The sequence below is a fragment of the Hyposmocoma kahamanoa genome, unplaced genomic scaffold (genome assembly GCF_003589595.1).
Source record: "Hyposmocoma kahamanoa isolate Upper Pololo Valley unplaced genomic scaffold, ASM358959v1 102, whole genome shotgun sequence".
In the NCBI taxonomy this organism is placed as follows: Eukaryota; Metazoa; Arthropoda; class Insecta; order Lepidoptera; family Cosmopterigidae; genus Hyposmocoma; species Hyposmocoma kahamanoa.
This window is the reverse complement of record NW_020653337.1, coordinates 13,606,574-13,625,956: the sequence shown is the minus strand read 5'-3', so window position 1 is coordinate 13,625,956 and position 19,383 is coordinate 13,606,574. Positions and strand designations below refer to the sequence as shown.

The window sequence follows — 19,383 nt, the reverse complement described above, 5'->3', positions numbered from 1 at the left end:
ATTGCAATAAAACGGCAATTTCATACTTTAACCCCTAATAATAACTTGTAAAAATTACTGCAGTAAAGTGTAAAAACAGGGTTTTGTATCATATTTTCACTAAACAAATATATTGTGTTATCATAGTTCTCATATAAAAATGTTATTTTGTACAGTTTTATAGTATTTAATTTATATATAAATGAATCGTAAATATAAATTACAAAAGCACACAAAATAATCAAATAGCTAACTGTCCTTTTTCTACAAATTGCAGACGCAAAAGATGGAAAGAGACCCATTGTGTCCATTTCAAGAAGCTTATATATAAACTTCTTGGTCATTTTCAATTGTTCGAACCACAAGCAATTGAAATATTTAGAACAAAGAAACTATAGAGTCGCTTTGATTTTAATCTTATTTTTAAAATGATTTTTAATAAACGTTAGTAATAACTAACAAAATATTGTTGTACTCGTTTTACGGCTTGGGAAAACCTATTAGAAGCCAGAAAATACATTTGCGTTAAATAACGTTAGCTCGACTTTTCATAATGTCAAATGTATTTAGAAAAATTACAAAATAAAAATTAATTTTGTCTTTGTGAAAAGCATTAAAAATACACGAAAGCATAACAGTTTTATTATAAATCGGTTTTCGGAATTACGGATATTTGAGTTTACGTTTAATTGGAATCGGTACATTTCTATATTATAGTACACGCTTATTTTCACATTTGTAGTAATATTTGTATGTATGTATCTGCCCAACTCTTTATTATTTCTTTAAGTGAATTTGTACAAAATTCGACATAATAATATATATAAAAATTAATTAATATTTACGATACCATTACTCTTGTGTTCAAGTAATTTTCAGTCGAAGCTAAATATGGTGCACTTTGTTAAATTTCCAGTAGAAGCTGAATATGATGTTTTTGGGCCTTTAAATTGTTGCAAGCAAAACTAGGCAGTACTGCAATGACGTTACAATTTAAATTAAATTGTTTTAGTTTTTTATATTTCGTTACATGTCACTGCGTTTGTATAGGACATTTTTTTCGTAGTTTTTGTATTAGACCCGACGTCCATTTATTGGAAGGTCAATGATTTTAGGCATACTTAATTTTTCTGTGATTGAGTTGAATATTACTTAATATGTTTCATGTTACAGTGCCGATGTCAATTTATGTACGTCAAATAAAAATTTTAATCGTAACACGTTTCACAAAAAAAGTCGTTCGTCTAAAGACGAGAAGTGATCGATGTAGAAAAATACATAATAAAGGAGGTTACCTCGTAAGTGAGCCGCTCGCGCTTATTGAAGAGTAGCAGTACACACATCTGGAAGGTGGACACCTGGATGATGTGTCTGCGCGGCGCGGCGGGCGCAGGCGGGCTGCGCGGGGGGGAGGCGCCACCACTTGACGCGCGGAACGTCGCGTGCAGGTCGGCGCTGCCCAGCTGCGGCTGCAGCGACAGCTGCCGCCCGGAGTGTTTCGCCAGGTAGAAGCTGCAGCGAAATATTACATAATGAGTCAGCGCTAGTGCACCAACTACCTGATCTCAAATTAAATAGCTATACAAATGAATAAACATGAAAAACTTTGTTGTTTGTTGCTCAAATATATGTGGGATAATCAAAGAAAAGGGAAGGTGAAAAATTATTTATTTTTGTTACTTCAACATTATTCGGTCGTACGTCGTCCATAAAAACAAAAACCCCTCGTCTTCTCTTTAATTTCGAATCATCCCTCTCTCTTGCACACGCCTTCCCTTTCACTGCCGCCATTAGATACGTTCACCCATCACCTAAATTATAATAATAAATGCGACAGTAAAATTTACCTCCTGAAAACTTCAAACGCGTTCCGCGGTGCAGTTGGGATATTGCATTTGGGCGTAGCGCTTTGAGTTGGCCAGAATCCCGTTGTGAGCACGCGAACCGAAAGATCTACACCATGAAGATTGGTCTGAAAATGAACATATTAGGTAAAAAATTAAGCTTTATTGACGTTATAACTAAAGGTTACTTTTACAATGGTGACGCTGTTGACCTTGGACTTTCTTTAAAAATACTTCATCCGTCACTGCGAGGGATTTGCCTTTTTCTGTGACTCATCATTAATATGTGGTACATTAATAAACCGCAAAAAAAGGGTTAAGGCAATAAGGTGCACAAAATCGCTTAAGCATGGTGTTTTTGTGTAAGTTTTTAGGCGATAACATAGCATGTGGAACTTTGAAAATAGTACATCCTGTAACACGTATCTTGAAGTGTAGCTTTAGAATACAATAGAATACTTTTTTGTGTAGTTTTTATAATACAAAGAAACCAAAATATAAGTAATCTCAATGACTCTGTTTGACAACATTTCGCACCCATGGTGTAATAAGGTCACAGATGTCACTCCTGGAAATTGGCATTTTGCATCTCCAAAAGCAGGAGCTTTTGAAGATGCAAAATGGAGCTTCCAGGAGCAGTATAAAGATGCTACAAATGAAATTACTCCATGACTTTTCTATATTTATATAGGCGAGTTATAAAATTCCCATATACATATTTCATTTCATGTAGTTCGTGTCATTTTTATGACTACCATGTGATAAAAGCCCTTTTGACGTATGATCACACATGGCTTTGTTATCTATTTTGCCTATATATCTATTTTGCCTTTTTCTAACTATTATAGTAATTGCAAAGAAAACGCACTCACTAAAGAATCAATGCATAAACATACAATATGCATAAAATATATTAATCAAATTCACCCCGGATGACAGCACATGCTCCTTAAACTCCTCCATAATGGTGTTGGAGACAGTCATGTCCTTGAACATGCCTTCCAGCTTCGATGTGAACTGACAACCGCACTCAGTCTGAAAGTTAAATACGGATAAGAAAATTAATATGAAATTAATTAACCTTAACAGGTGCTCTACACTAATAGCCCATAAATAGTACGAAGGACTAGTTCATTTTAAGTTATTTATGTCAGATATATGATATGGTATTCTTTTTGGATATTTGGACAGGGTATTTATGACAAATTATGTATTATGCATAACTGAATTAACCTTCCACGTTTGTCATTTCTTTTTGGCAAGCCAAACTCTCCATGAATATCCTCTACTTTACCTTCATCTACAACAGCATTAAAGTCTCCCATTACTTCCAAATTTTTTGCTCTCTGCCTCTGTTATAAAATCTATTTATCCAAAGACATTTTTAACCGACTTTAAAAAAGGAGGTTTGCAATTCGACTGCATTTTTTTTGTATGTATGTTACGGGATAACTCCATTTGTGAATCAATCCAATTTTGATGATTTTTTGTTGGAAAGAGATATATTCGAGAGATACGTCAGTATTGGTCCCATTTAAATTTGACGAAAATATTGCATCTCTAAGGGTGGCAAACTAGGGGATGTCGTGTGAATCCTGTATCGCGTACTAGCCCGTTACCGATTTTAATAAAATTTGGCAAATAGATGTATTTCCACGAAGTTTTGAGATCGGTTTTTTAGTACTCTGTACTGAGATTATCAATTCTTCCCCTTTGTGCCGTCCTTTATGTAATATATATATAAATATATCGTGTATGATTACTATACTACCTGATGAAAGGTATTCTCTGCTAAATTACCTCATCTTTCCATAACTTCTTTTAGTACTTGTCTATAGAGATGGGCAAGTGCCCGGGTTTTAATCAGGCACTTCGTTGCCGGGTTTAAATCGCGTCAAAACCCATTAACGCCCAAAATCGAGGGCAAAATCTATTTACAACTAAATATTTGCTATAAATCGAGTTTCTTTCAAATTAAGTGATATTACAAAATGTTTATTGCTTTCTGATCCAGACGATTCGATTTCCCTTTCTATTGAATAAATTCCGTTTGAAAATCGCATTGAAATAAATCGATGCAAAAAAATAGTTAGATCGTATGTACTTGAATCGATCTTCACAAAAATCGAATCGTAAAGTGAGAATCCAAAGGCTCGCAAGGTGGGGTGGGTGCAGAGTTGCTTCTTTTCAGTGTAAAAGATTTTTTACATCGAAATTTATTATAAGTATGGAATTATACTAAATTTCGTATACGTCATTCCCACTCACGATTTTGGGCATAAATGGGTTAAAATCCAGCACTTTGGGGAAAACCCCAGGCGGGTTGTTTTAACCCACAGCCCATCTCTGCGGGTATAATTATGAATCTATAATTGTCCTGTCAAAAATCTCCTTATCTCACTTTTTCCAACCCTAATATTTCTACATAAGACTAATCCAAAAATGTGTTAACCATGCTTAAAGTCTGCAAAATTCTTTACATATTACAAAACTTAATTATTTATCTTTGCGAGGGCTGACACCAAAACGAAGAATAACAAAATCCGAAGACTTTAAGCAAGATTTTTCAAAGGATCTACGAGGATTTTTGCAAGGACACTTACGAGAAAATGTCCATATGTAACAGTAAAGAATTTTGCAGTATCGTGTGGACGGACAGGACGGGAGAGGACAGGCGCTAGTCACTGACGGTAGTTTCTATGTGTGAGACGTCACCGATAATACAGTGAAAATCACGAGGTTCCACATCTCTTAACATTCCATCTCTCTGGGAAAAGCCAAAGGAAACAACAGGAGTGTTAAGTTTTGATTAGAACCACACAATCTGAGGTGTTCCTCTTTGTACTTAGTTATTGAAGCAAGGGATAGCCCCGCAACGCTGAATTATACGCTTCAAAATCTAATTCCACTCTACGTCGATATAGGTGATGGAACGATTTAAAATATGTCAAGGGATGATATGATAGTCACTTAATAAACAATAATAGTTAATATAAAATAAAATAGTATAACTTAAAAAATATTGTAAGAATGAAATTCCTTTAAACTGTGGAATTCATTATCCAATAAAGATACAACAAGCGTTCTGTTTGTTGAGTCTAAGGCTCATTATCTACTAACACCAATATCTATTAACGCCACGTTCATGTCACGTACTTTTGATGACAAAATAATATATGGTGTATAATAAGCAATTACAAAGAACTCTTTTAGTATCTTTACATCTTTATTCGATAATAAAAATCGAACACAGAAAAAAATTCGTCGACACGGTGGGACTTGAACTCACGTCCATCCATGCTGCACTGTAGCATTGCTCTAACCATCTGAGGCACGGGTCCAGTTAGCGAGTCGTCGAAATTCTATGTATTTCTTGTTATAGATCTTTGTACTGTAAGACATTTCCGAAATACGTCTGAATACAAATTTCCATGTCCAGTAATTATTAGATTTATGATTTATAATAATTTGAATTCAAAACTACGTTTTTTCCTCCACGTGCACTATATAGAGCAACAAATATAATAACATTTACTCCGTAACAATATACCAAGCAAGTTAACAAAAGCATAACCAAAATACAGAGTAGTAGCTAGAAGTCGATTGAACGCGTCCAGCATGCACGTGCAAAGAACAACTGATAGAAATCCAACAGATGCCCGAAACACAAAGATTGTAGTTTTTTTTTAAGTGACGAGACGAACAAGTCGTGCGCCTGGTGGTAAAATAATTAGTTGTAAGTATTTGTACTATACTTGTTTATTAGTTGTATTGTATTATTATTACTTTTCATATTAGTGTCGATCATAATATCCCTTGAAATATGAAAAAAAAAAAGTTCTTTGCTTTCCCTTACTGAATACAGACCTATATTTTGCAGTCCACTAAAGAGTCGAAGAAAAGGATAGGTGTAACGGGTGACTATTCATAGGATGACAACATTCTGCTTAATTGACGAAGCAACAAAAAGTACCTACCTTCAGTTTGGAGATCATGTTCTTCTCGCTATCGTCGGAGACGGATTTGTTGAGCAGCAGCCGCTTGGCGAGGTGCTGTTTGTAGTAACGCTCGAAAACATCTTTCTCTTGCAAGAAACGGAACAGTACCATCGTCTTGTCTAACACGGCTTCTATTTCTTGCTCACTCATCTGTGAAAGGATTATCGCTATGATCGAGTTTAAGTTATGAACAAGTGGTCATTTAAAATTTTGGGTATAAAGTTTTTATACAGGGTTATTTGTAAAATACTAATAACAACGCAGGAGTGTATACTGTGGGGTAATTATTCGAAAAATTTCAAATAGTAGAAATTTTTCCAGGAAAATTTCTAAAAAATTGGAGTCGATTCTCTTCAGTTTTATTTAGCGTGAATTATAAAATAAAATTCTATATCTAAAAGCAAGTTAGAGTAAAACGATATTTAAAATGATTGGAATCTTCAACTTTTGACAGGTGTCAACAGTCAAACGTGGGAAAATATAGTAAACTTACTCGGAAAAATAGGAATTTTTCAAAATGGCCATTTTCCCATTACACAACACTTGGATTTTATTATTGACGTCATAAACAACAAGTTTTGATCCATGAATTTTTGCAAAACGTAATAAATTTACCAAAAATAAACTTTTAAGTTTTGATTGTACTATCTGGTATGTTTTAGATCTAAATTTGATAGTCAGGTAGTAAGTTTAAATGTGCAAGCGTATATCCCCACCCCCAACTTCTGCTTTTTCCATCAGACAGGGTACTTACGCTAGCCCTTTCTTTGTTACTCACGGAGTTATCCCCGTTTAGAGCTTATTTAAATACTTTTATTTTAGTATGAAAGTAAAATTTGATGAATTATTAAAAATCATAATTCGCTTTAGGCTCAACTCATACTGGCGCAGAGTCGAAGCGTCGCGACGCGTCTTGTTTTTCGCCTATAGTATATTCATCTTTGTTTTCCCATAATTAAGGTACAAATTTGTGTTATGCAAATATGGAAACGGGCGTCGAGGCGCGTCGAAGCTTGGATGCAGTCGAGCGGCGTCGCGCGTCGACGCGCGCGTCACTTGAGCGGAGTGAGGCAGACGCCGACCACACTGTGATCCGGGCGCATTAATGCGAGTGTCGTCCTGCGACGCCGCGCGTCGCAAAGCGTTGTAGGTGAAAAACAGGACGTGACGCGACGCTTCGACTGTGTGCCAGTGTGAGTTGAGCCTTAGATTTTATTCCAGCCTGTTTTCAGGATTTTGCATATACGATCGAATAAACTACATTTTATCGTGTGACAAATTATCTAATTTTTCAGACAATATCTTAGGAATAACGTAAATTTATTGTAAGACCGCTATTTAATAGTAAACACCTAAACCAATTGATCTAGCAAAACAGTTTTTACCGCTTCTCCTCCGGTGGCTCGCCATAAACACTTTTAACAGTTACAAACCAGGAATATTTTTATAAAGTCTGTTTGACATGGTATCAAATGTAGATTAACCAATCTTTAACATCGTTGTAGTAATACGCATTTGTACTTACACCCTTTTCGCCTTTCTTGAGTTTTCCATCAATGAAGAGTGAGAGGAATTCAGGCGACTTATTGTTGAGATTCAGGAAGTACTCAAAATCAGAGGCGATCATATGCTTGAAGATCTTATCGTTGTTGAATGAGTTGTGCAGGAAGTGATCAAATCTGTCTTTTAAATCCAATAGATTCTGAAAAATTTGAATACAATTAAACTTCCCTGCACAGGAATATATGAATAAAATCATATTGAGAGTACTCTTTAAAAATAAGTAAATTACATAAGTTATTATTGACACAAAGAAAAAATCTTCAATCTGATTGGCCTCGAACCAGCATCTGTTGCCACACCGGGGTCACCGCTCTTACCAATTATGGATTTCCCTGTGCTTGTTGCAGACGTTTGTGCTGGGCTTCAATGGCTTTTTTGCCATCAGCGCCACTTATGAGAAACTTTAACTTTCAAATAAATTATAAATTATTTAAATTTAACATATGTTGTACAAAATAGATATGACTAAACTGAGTTTTCATTTTAAGTGTTGAAAACGAATGACTGCTGTTGGTTATACATATTTATTTATAAGGAGTCAATAGGTTTAAGGGAAACACAAGGTAATATTTTACCTGCACGAACGCAATCGCGTTGGTGTTATGGTGCGTGTCAGTGACAAGTGCGCGACCCTGCTCGCGCAGATGTGCAGAGACTGCGTCGGCGACGGTGCGCAGTCCGTCAGGCACGCGCGACAGTAGCTTGTACACGCACGCCAGCTCCGAAGTGCGCGTGTGCAACAGCATGTGCACCACGCCACTGTTCTCCATCTGAGCCGCAATATCGAATATGCACACCACACCGATTGTCATTACGACCTCATACTGACAATCGGAACAGGCGGGTCAAGATAAATGGTTTCGTCGCGATAATGGTACCTATGAAGGTATAGGTATGCCAAAAACATATACAGTTCAATTAATAATTTGAATACAAAGATGTAAATAGAATCTATATATTAAAATCTTTTAAGTTTTATATAATTTTATGTATGTAAGATACAGGTTCGGGTCGTCAATGGCTAGCTACCCTGTTTCACAATTATATACCATCTTTTCTTATTTGAAGATTTGTATTTTATAGTTACATAATTTGTGGTAACAAAGAAATTAATATGCAATTGCTGCGATTCTGTATAATCCTTACGCCTAGACATTTTTAATATCTGACAAGTTACCTCGATAATAGTCTTTACACAATTCTTTGTGCGATTAGTTTTGCCTGTCTAGATTATATGGTAAGATGCAGTGATAATTACCTCAACGATGGTCTTCATGTGGCGTTCAATGAGTTCGTGCTCGAGCACGGCGACAACGCGAGGTTCAGTGGTCTCGTCAAGATAATGCCGCGCACGCTCAGCCTCCTCACTGATGCGGGCCTCCACACGCGCAATGTATACCGCTGCGCTGTTCTCTGCTAAGAACTTCTGAGATTCCATCTATTCAAAAATAATAATAAAAATATAAAACAGCAAACTCTATAATCTCAGTACAGAGTACTAGAAAAACCGACCTCAAAAATTCGTGGAATAACACCTATTTGCTAAGTTTTATTGAAATCAGTTACCGGAAGGTGAGCGAAAACGATTCATCACTTAGTGTCCCACCCATAGAGGTGGAATATTTTCTTCAAATTCAAATGGGATCAATACTGAAGACGTACCCTCTATCCAACAAATAAAGTATCATCCAAATCGGTTCACATAAAAGTTATCGCAAAACATACAATACAAAAAAACAGACGAATTGAGAACCTCCTCTTTTTTTGAAGTCGATTAAAAAGGCAATAAAGTCACCATCTGTCTACGTCGAAACGAAGCGAGTTTAAGCTCGGTGGGTCGTTATTTGAGAGAGACGAAAAGAGTTGATGATATTTAATAAACAGCTTTAGCAGATGTTCATCAATCATAGCTAAGAACCATCCGGATTAAACCAGCTTTTTAATTAAAAAAAATTGTTATAAAACAAAAGAAAGGAATTTTGTGGAAAAAAGGAACAAAAACAAAATAACAACAGAACAGGTCCAAAAATTAAGTTGTAGTTGATTGGAGTTATCCGAGATAATATACACAGACTAAGGCTTCAAGCTTAAGCTCTCCTCTTTTTGGTAGGGGTTAAAAATAAATAAAAGAAACCAAACATTATTTGCCATCGTTTTCATAGTTACCTTTAACTAAGCTAACTATGTAAAAAGTGTACTCACTCTATAGAACTCAGCGGACTGATGCAGGAATGGTTTTTCAAAGTCTTCCTCGTAGACGACGCGAGAGTTAATGCCAAGAACCATGAGCATTTGGCAGGCGTTGCGGATGGCCAACCGGTCAACCACCTCGCCACGTCGCTCGCGCGCAACGAGTTCCAGCAGTGTCTGTCGCAAGTGGTCGCGGATGCAACCGTAGCGAACCACCTGATGATGAGCACAAATATTCCTTTAAATATTTCTCACATAATTACTACGACAGACAAGTGAGATATAAATGGTGCAACAAAGATATATTAAAAATACTTTTAAAAAATTGAATTGTTATTGAGTTGTTAGCATTTGTTTTTGAACAGAGCAACTGAACATTTAATGCAAAGTCTTGTTTACATTTGACATGATTTCTCCAACATAGAAAGAATTTCTTCTTAAAGTTGAAAGTAAACTTCAAGTTAAAGAAGACTTATGCATATAAAGATCATTGCTTGTCGCTGTCACAATTATTGTCACTTTCGTTCATAATTATCTCAACATTAACAAATCATGGCAAGTGTAAACAAGACTTATAATAAAATATCAAAATGTAAGTTGTGTTATGTTCAAAGAGAAATGTTAATAATGCCTTATTATATATTTTTAAAAAATTACTACTTATTTTAAAGTCTTATGAATTAAATTTATATTATTTTATACCGTATATTTAGACGGGTATAAATTTTCAAGTGTTCGAGACTAAACAATTTGCGAGTCCAAAACGTGCATTCTTTAAATATTGCATTTGAAAATTTATCAGTAAGCAATATGTAATATTATAAAACAAATATATTTATATACCTGATCTCTAAATATAATTAGTCCAAGATTGTAAACATTATCAACTTCATTCTGTTGTACATATACCCTGTCCATATACATAAGTATGTCACGGATCATAACCATGCTGGTCTGATGGTCAGTCCAAGCATTGTTCAGAGTTTGCAGGAATCCATTGTGTAGTGAATGCAGGACATCTTCTCTGACCTATAAACAATGAGCCGTATTGTATCAACTCACATACATCTCACTGCTGGTAATGGACTTCCATTAAGAAGAGAGCTTACACCATATTCCATCCTACTGGCCGAGACAGTTTTGAGAAATAAAAAGGCATAGTAAGAGCTTGGGTCTAATTTCAGAATGAACAACATCTAAAGTTTTCTCAAACTATATGATTTTAATTATGTAAAAATCATATTGTGATGTTATAAAACTGCGTAAACTTCTGCTATAAAGTTTTGTAAAATTTTTCTACTCATATTTTTATCTTACAAAATGTAATTCTTTTTAAACAATCACTTATGCCAATTAAAGCTTTCTCATAACGAACATGAAAAATAACACTACAATAACACAAACTAACAGGCCTACTAGAACATAACAACCTATCACTATATAGTGAAGAAGTTATTAGGTAGTCATAACAGTTTTTGTATTCATAATGCCATTGCAGAAAAGGTAGATGCAATAATAATTGTAATCATATTATTATTTTATACATATGAATGCTAATGATTTTGGTAGATTACAATTACTTGTAAAATTAGTATGATTAAATGGATTATGGAGCATATTACGCTCATTAAATATCCTAACTGAAATTTTGAGTACAATATTATTGAGGTCTGGGCAATCAATCCAACTTTATGCAATATTCAGCAAAAACATACTTAAATGTTGGGCAATCTTATCTTACATTCAGTCAGCTTTACATGTATTTATGGCTTCTGCTTCAGTAGCTAATAGTTTACATACTATTGAATAACAAACTTGAATGAATAGAAACCTGGCTCCTGCTAAGAATATTAAATTTGTAGGTTGATAATTTTCATATTATAATTTTTTCGATAATGATATGATTTCCAATAAATATGTTTTTAATCATAAATAATCAATTCAGTGTAGAATTATCTCAGTACCTTTGTTTCAAGATGATGTGTAACAACTTCCTTCAATCCAGTGTAAAGTCTTTCACCATGTTTGTGAAGGACCATAGTGTATGCATTGCGATACAGTTCTTCAAATGAAAGACCAGAGTTGTTTTTCTTCTGTATTTCCTGAATTGCATTCTTGAGCAAGCTCCATATGCTCTCTACATACTTCTCATCCATAGTCATCTATAACAAGTATAATAATACTACATTCACGTTTTATTATAGACCAACTAAGTAGTAGCATTTTCAAATATGCAACATCATTTGTTTATAGGCGTATACAGTACAGACCCATGTGTCCGGATACATTTGATAATATGGTTCAGAATAGTTCCACACTTGAAATTTTCTGGTCATCCTGACTATTCAACTGTTTTGATAGTTAAAGAAACATTTTCTAAAATGAAAACAGCAGTAGCAAAACATGAAATAACAGCAGTACAAAAATTCTAATAATGTTTAGCTTTTGATTGATTTTCCCTCTTGTCAAAATATAATTATGACATATTGAATACTAAAATTTTGTTCCAAACTGAAATAAATATATTTCTATTTTTAAATTATGTGTCAAATTAAAAGTAAACACAGAATTGCCAAGTGAAATATTCACAGTGTAGCAGTGGAAAATAGGTTGAATTGCATATAGTAAAAAGTTAATTATTGTAATTTATTTTGACCAACTAGACAATATATAATATATATAATAATAATAATATTGAAATACTTGAGTATTGAAAACTGCTGATTCATTTGATATGTAACAATTAATAGTTTTGCATAATGAAACATAGTTGATTTTTTATAGAAACTGTGTACTATGATAGATCTATATTTCATATTCTTCATAATTTCAATTATTTTTTAGTATTACAAACAATCATGCAACTTATAAGTGCTTGTAATAATGTATTTTGTTATAAATAAAATTTAAAGTAAAATACCCATGAAATGTAAATAACTCTCTAAATGATACCGTCTAAAGTCTAAATAACTCTAGGAATATTTATGAAAGCTATCATTGAATAGAAATAAAATGATCCAAATAATTTTGGATCTTAATAAGCATATTTATTATCAAAAAATATTAAAACAATTATTGAAACACAACAATCAGGACTTCTTCTGTTAAAAGAATCATACACTTTTGCATATAAATAAATTACTGTGTGAATAGGTACTGGGAACATGCAATAATGGCTGCATTAATTAGAAAGGATTACAAAAAATTGTAACAAATATTTACACAGATAAAGAATGTTTGACTTACAGGAAAGGCTCTGATCCTCATCTTGCCTGGTTTGTCCTTTGGCAATGTACTCTTCATCATTGCTGCAGATTGCAAACTCTTAAACAATTTTATGATTAGTTTTTACTATTCATTTGCAGTCATATAAATACTTCATTGTTACTCTCCCACTACCTAAAACAGAAATTAAAAGGATCAATGAACACAAAATAATCAAAAATCCAATGTGAAACCGAGACATAAATGAGGTATTACACAAATTGCATACTCGTAATGCGAAATAACACATGATAAGGTAGGTATATTTTGTTAAAATTAAAATGAAAACAACTAAATATACGGCTTTCCGACTGCAAAATGATATTTTTTATAAAAAAATAACGAGGAGATTACAAGCAATGACAGGTGAAAATAATGCGTCGTCTCTTTCCCACGCGTAGTAAAGCCCATAAACATCAGCGCCACTTCACGATTTGACATCACATTTTTTGATGAGTTATATTTCTTCAAAAGACAAAATCCTATTTACCTATATAATACACTGAATAAAAATGTACTCACACGTCACGAAATTATTTATCGCAAAATTAATTAGTAAATAGTCACTGGTAAATCGTGTACACTGCATGTATTTCTTCGTTTTCGCTTCGCAAACTTTCCTTCATTTGTTTCAATTTCTTTCTTCCGACATGACACCAGTGATTAGAGATGTGTTTGCAAGAATGAATGATTTGTAAAAGAATTATTCATCGAGTTTGTAATGGTTACACAATTTTTTTACTATTTTTATTTGTATAAAAAGATGCGATAAAATTAAGTTGTGTTTTTTCTGTTCCAACCACAAAAATAAATAATATTTTGTAAGTGTGGTGTAAATGTTCGACTATTTAATCGATTCAATTGACCGAATTTTCTGGGCGTAACACTAATACAGTGTTACCATTTTCTTAAGTTAAAATACTATCACGATAAAAAAATTCATTATTGTGCAAAAAATACACATAGAACACGAAAAGTAATCAGCCATTTCCTATTTTTCAATCTAGTACTATGATTGTATAGTAAGTTCAGTCGCAGGAATGTATGTTTCTATGACATACTAGTAAACAAGTCCAGCAGTGTTCACAGTTATTGCTTTTTGTTAAAATCATTTTTTACTAATGAGTTCCTGCCGATATAGGTGGTGTCAAATTATAGTCAAATTAATACATGTGTAAAGACACTTCAGTCATTAGTGAGGCGCATATGCCTAAGATATGCGCATGAGACTATTTTTTTTCATCCTCTATGAACCTGCTCGACGCTAAAGCTTCAAAAATAAAAAAGCGCGATACTACCGCGTGAAGCCAAGAAAAATAAGAAAAAAAATTTTTGGCTGGACTTGCGCCGTGTTGACGGTTAAAAACGCGCAAGCGCGGATTACGCGCGCCATTACAAACAACGTAAGTAAATTTATATAATATACTTTTGTAAGTCAATGAATATACTAATATTTAATACAAATGCCATCTAAAATAATCGAGATAGGTATGGATATGGAATAATAATGATTACCCGAACCCGAAAAGTTTTCTATAGCTTTCTTGAAATGAAGAGCAATAATTATAAATACTCGATGACTTTTTTACATATACAGCGTGTAAATTTGAGACGTGGCAGCAAGGCCAGCCACCTTAATCGTTGTAGTTACAGGAAAACGGTTCTAGAAGACTATCCATGAAATTTAAAGATATTTTGATTGGCATTCACAGATTTTGAAAAAATGGTACAGTTAGCGAGATAAAAGGAAATTTTTACTAAGTTTAGTATATATTTTTTATGCCTTTCGATCCGGTCTCTGTTAAGCATCAATAGTCTATAAGGGACCAACTGAGGTAAGAGTACTCAAAATGTCAGAAATCGCAAAAAACTTTTTACCATACATTTTGTAGTAATTACAACGATTAAGGTGGCTAACATTGCTGCCCCGTCTCAAATTTACACCTGTATACGATCATTGCAAATACTACGTATTTTAGTTGCAGTAGAGCTCCTTGTGAAAGAGTTCATCCATGGCAGTTTTGTCATCTTACCTATTTCTGCCATGCCGCCAAGCAGTAGTCAGCATTACTGTGTTTCAATTTTGAAGGGTAAGCGTCCAGTTAGGGCGCATTTATTCGACACGAATTTCATCCGCCCTGTTACCACGGTCTTCATGTGCATTAATGGCGAATCTGAATTCTATTTACTAGGCAACAACATTTATATTCCTCTGAATAATACAACCGCGCGGTAGCCGCGCGGCCACCGCGTAGACCAAATTCTTGTTAAAATGTCAAAACTAAATAAATAGAGCGTATTTTGCCATGACAGTTAGATGCACGCGGTCGATACACGGCGGCAACGCGGACTCCGCTCGGCGACCGCGCGGCAGCCGCGCGATGAAATTCGTGTCGAGTAAATGCGCCCTAGGGGTGCTGGTGAACTTCAGGCACGTGGGATTTGTCAAGTTATGTGTCAGGGTGACGGGCGCAGTGGCAGTGTACCTCAGATCTTGTGATTTAAGCACTCAGTAGCAATGCAACTGTTATGGACAGGCACGTCGCTTATCACCAGGCGGATGACTTGTTCCTCCCGCCACGTGATATCAGTTACATTTTAGAGTGACTGATTTAGAGTGACTGATTTATATTAATGATCTGCCATTCTTTGTTAAGGACCATTGCGAAATAGTGTTGTTTGCTGATGACACATCCTTGATTTTTAAAACAGACAGACATGACAATAACTATGACCGTATTAATGATACCCTCTCTAAGGTAGTTTATTGGTTTAATGCTAACAATTTATTGCTTAATGCCAAGAAGACAAAATGTGTTAAATTTGAATTACCTAACGTAAAATCGACTAGTCCAACCATAGAAATAAACGGAGAAAAGTTAGACCTTGTTAATAAAGCAGTCTTCTTGGGAGTGACCTTAGATAGTAAACTTCAGTGGTTTCCACATATATCGTCCCTGGCCAGCAGATTAAGCTCCGCTGCATACGCAGTCCGCAGAATACGTGAGCTTACCGATGTTAGTACTGCTAGACTAGTTTACTTTAGTTACTTCCATAGTATAATGTCCTACGGGATTCTCATGTGGGGTAAAGCGGCAGATATTCAAACCATATTTGTATTGCAAAAACGAGCGATTCGTTCTGTGTACCGTCTAGGCTCTCGGGTATCTCTCAGAGAAAAGTTTAAGGAGACTGGTATCATGACTGTGGCATCACAGTACATTTACTCAAATATTTTATATGCCCGTAAAAATATACATAATTTCAATAAGAAAGAAGATATCCATAATATTAACCTTAGAGCTAAGTCCAAACTCATGGTACCACGATTTCGTTTAACCAAGGTAAACAACTCTTTTATGGGGAACTGTATACGTTTTTACAATAAGATTCCGGAGCATATATTAAGTTTATCATTTCCTAAGTTTAGAAACTACATTAAAAATATTTTGATCGAAAAATCATATTACAAAATTGAAGACTACGTGTTAGATAAAGATGTATGGAAAGACGACATGGCTCCAGAATCCACACAAATTTGATTCAAAGTATATTCCATAGCATTTAAGTTTATTTGAAAAGAGCAATCCCTAGAGTTTCTTGCTCGTTCTTCTCAGGGAGGTCAGCGTAGTGAACGAGCAGTAGGTTAAATGTGACGTTTTCAAGTGTAAATTTATTTTACCTATGGAATAAATAATCTTTGACTTTGACTTTGACTTTGAGTTAAATTTTTTCAAACTTTTTAAAAGCCATTTTGACTTACGAACTGTGCGGGTTTACTACCAAACTCACGATTTATGTTCCATCACTCGATTTATAGCTTTAATGGCATAAAATAAGGAGTATAAAATTATACAACTCTGAATTTACAAAACAATATATTTCTGCAACGTTAATGTCAGCTTACTATAACTACCTAATATAAATACTTAAGTAAGTATGTACGTCAATACTTTTTATATTATTTAGCTTCTGTGATTAGGACTTTACTTTTTGGATTCAAATAAAAAATTGTACCTTGTAGTACCTACTAATAAATAATTTATAGGATTTTACCTAAAAAATGTTAATTTTGCGTTACTACCAATGAGATAGTAACGGATAATGAATAATGTAATTCCTAGCATAAATAATTAGGAGTTGGTAAGACATACAAGGTGTAAAAATTAAGTGTGCCCATGTGATTATTCCGTAAATGTAAGAGATATTAAACTGATATCGAAAGTATGTACCTTACTTAATGAGTAAAACGACATCAATATACTTTTAAACAATAAACTAGAAATATCCAAAATTTTAAAGTTTCACGCTCCCATACATTTAATATATTATTTATTATTATTATTTTGATATAATTCCTACTTCGGGCAACTGTTTTGAATACAACATTTTATATTTAAAAATAAACATGACTTTGTTTTTATTAAATTAAAAGATAGTTATATAATCCACTTTGCTTTTATTGAATTAAAAGATAGTTTTATAACTTTATTTACCGCTGGCCCTTATATATAAATAAATATAATTTATATATAAGTAAATATATTTTTGCCACTTAAAGTAGGGAAACTAAACTTACTTAAAAGTTAGGTAACATACTACTTTCGATACTTTTAAAGATTTTTGATAGATTTCTCTTATATTTAGGAAATTTTCGCCTGGGTACCACTAACGTTTACGCCCTGTAAAGGTAAGAAAATTACATGAACGATGTTTTGATATTAACATTTTATTAATGGATGTTGGTAACCAGGTCTGCAAAGAAAATATTTTATGTTCAATCATAACTCTATTATGCATTCGTAAATTAGAATTCCCCCAAACAATGGGAGAACATCTTAACGACTTGTTTGTTTTGGTCAGACTTTTTTCTCGATGTTTAGTTATGCACATACAAATTATTTTTACTTCACAAAACTTTTTTTACATTATTGCCACCACCAGACCACATCTGCTAATATATTCCACAGAATTTTCTTATATCGTGTATGTTTTCTTAAAATTCTTTTACAAGACCGGTTAACAAATTTGTTATCAATGTTAATAATGAATTAAATCAATATACATACACTCTCTTAGGTTTTCTATAAATCTTAATGTGTTAGAATAGAGTACAGGCTGACACAAAAAATGAGACCATATTATAGCTGGTGTTAGTGTTGGGTAATTGTTCGAAAAGTTTCAAACGGTGAAAATGATTAAAAATATTTTTCAAATGTAATGAATAATTAAAAAAAGATTTTTTATACAGTTATATTTCCATGGCCCAACACTAACTAATAAAGATCGCCGAAAACAAAAAGAAACTAATAACAATATAAAATTTTCTTAACGTAGGTGGACTCAAGTAATATTTAAAACCCAAAAGTAGAGTACTTTCTCTTTGAAATGGTTTTTCAATCAGGAAAATTTAAACAGCCAACTACAGGAACCTCAGTCGCTGTTCGAGAAATAACAATTAAAAACCGAGTATAACAGCGAGAAAGTAATATTTGGAAATTTTTTATTGAAAAGAACAAAAAGAGAAAGAAAAGCTGAGTGTTAGCTCTGTTGTAAAACTTATTTTCACTTAAAGCGATCGCGTTGCTTGCAGCTATCGATTTTTGTTTCGTAATGGATCGTTTTACGCCGTTTTTAAACACTCTTGTACTATTTTATATTATATTTTTTGACGTTTGCTAACATGAACACGATCACTAGCTAAAATTTGGTCAGACTCAATTGTTAGACCGTGTCCAAGTAGTTAGGTACTTATTTATTACCATGAACCTTAAACATTGACTTACAAATAAATGGACGACGGGTCTAATACAAAAACCACGAAAAAAATGTCCCAAGTCAACCTATTCGAAATTTAAATTGTTATGTCATTGCAGTATCGCGCTGTCCGTAGAACAAATGAAGACTAAAGCGGAGTGTCGCGCTCTGTATACGATTTTAGCGCCTTACAAGTGCGGACACTTTTTAGCGCGGACCCGACGTCCATATAATTGTAAGTCAATGACCTTAAAGCAAACTGTTGTAAAAATGTACTTAAAATGTGCTTAAAGTATAATTATGACGTGTGTCCATGACGATAATAGAAATAACGCGTAAGTAACGCGTCATTAAACAAAACCTAATTATAGCTGTATGCTATGGGTAAATGGTATACATTTCGCTATACCGCAAAAAAGTCGTTAGGCAATCCAATACTGAATTCAATGTCGCTTCTGTTTGCATAACTTTATTTACTTTGACCCAGATAGGCAAGGGAACAAGTTGAAACTTGGTAAACGATTAGGGAAAACGTACCGTCAATTGTTTAATGGAATTTTAATGCTACATGTAAATGTCTTTTTTTAAATGTGGCAGGCAAATAGATAACTTCACTCCACCTGATATTAAATGAAAAGTGGAATCAAAACGTTTTATTGTAATCATAAAAATAACCAACGTTGTGTATAAAAAGTAATCATTTCACTCCACACTTTACTTGCAGCCGTTTATCTGAATCCTATTTTGTATTTTATAAAACCGAACCTTGAGATGCGAAGATAGACTTT

The 19,383-nt window shown here is 33.9% G+C and overlaps 1 protein-coding gene across 2 annotated transcripts in view; it reads right to left on the bottom strand.

Annotated features, from left to right (window-relative positions):
- LOC113235238 (cullin-3) overlaps positions 1 to 12,955 on the bottom strand; it is a 19,018-nt gene extending 6,063 nt beyond the window's left edge. The window contains exons 1-11 of one of the 2 annotated variants that reach the window (XM_026470873.1): positions 12,821 to 12,955; positions 11,539 to 11,736; positions 10,418 to 10,603; positions 9,587 to 9,790; positions 8,643 to 8,822; positions 7,960 to 8,154; positions 7,347 to 7,523; positions 5,801 to 5,971; positions 2,751 to 2,858; positions 1,827 to 1,951; positions 1,275 to 1,491 (exon numbers count right to left, since the gene is read on the bottom strand). In XM_026470873.1, the coding sequence (XP_026326658.1) occupies positions 1,275 to 1,491; positions 1,827 to 1,951; positions 2,751 to 2,858; positions 5,801 to 5,971; positions 7,347 to 7,523; positions 7,960 to 8,154; positions 8,643 to 8,822; positions 9,587 to 9,790; positions 10,418 to 10,603; positions 11,539 to 11,736; positions 12,821 to 12,880 (1,821 nt within the window). In that variant the 5' untranslated portion in view covers positions 12,881 to 12,955. Of the gene's footprint in view, positions 1 to 1,274; positions 1,492 to 1,826; positions 1,952 to 2,750; positions 2,859 to 5,800; positions 5,972 to 7,346; positions 7,524 to 7,959; positions 8,155 to 8,642; positions 8,823 to 9,586; positions 9,791 to 10,417; positions 10,604 to 11,538; positions 11,737 to 11,844; positions 11,875 to 12,820 lie in introns of those variants that run through there. The other variant, XM_026470881.1, reaches the window with a different exon arrangement.
- Positions 12,956 to 19,383: the final 6,428 nt, after the last annotated feature.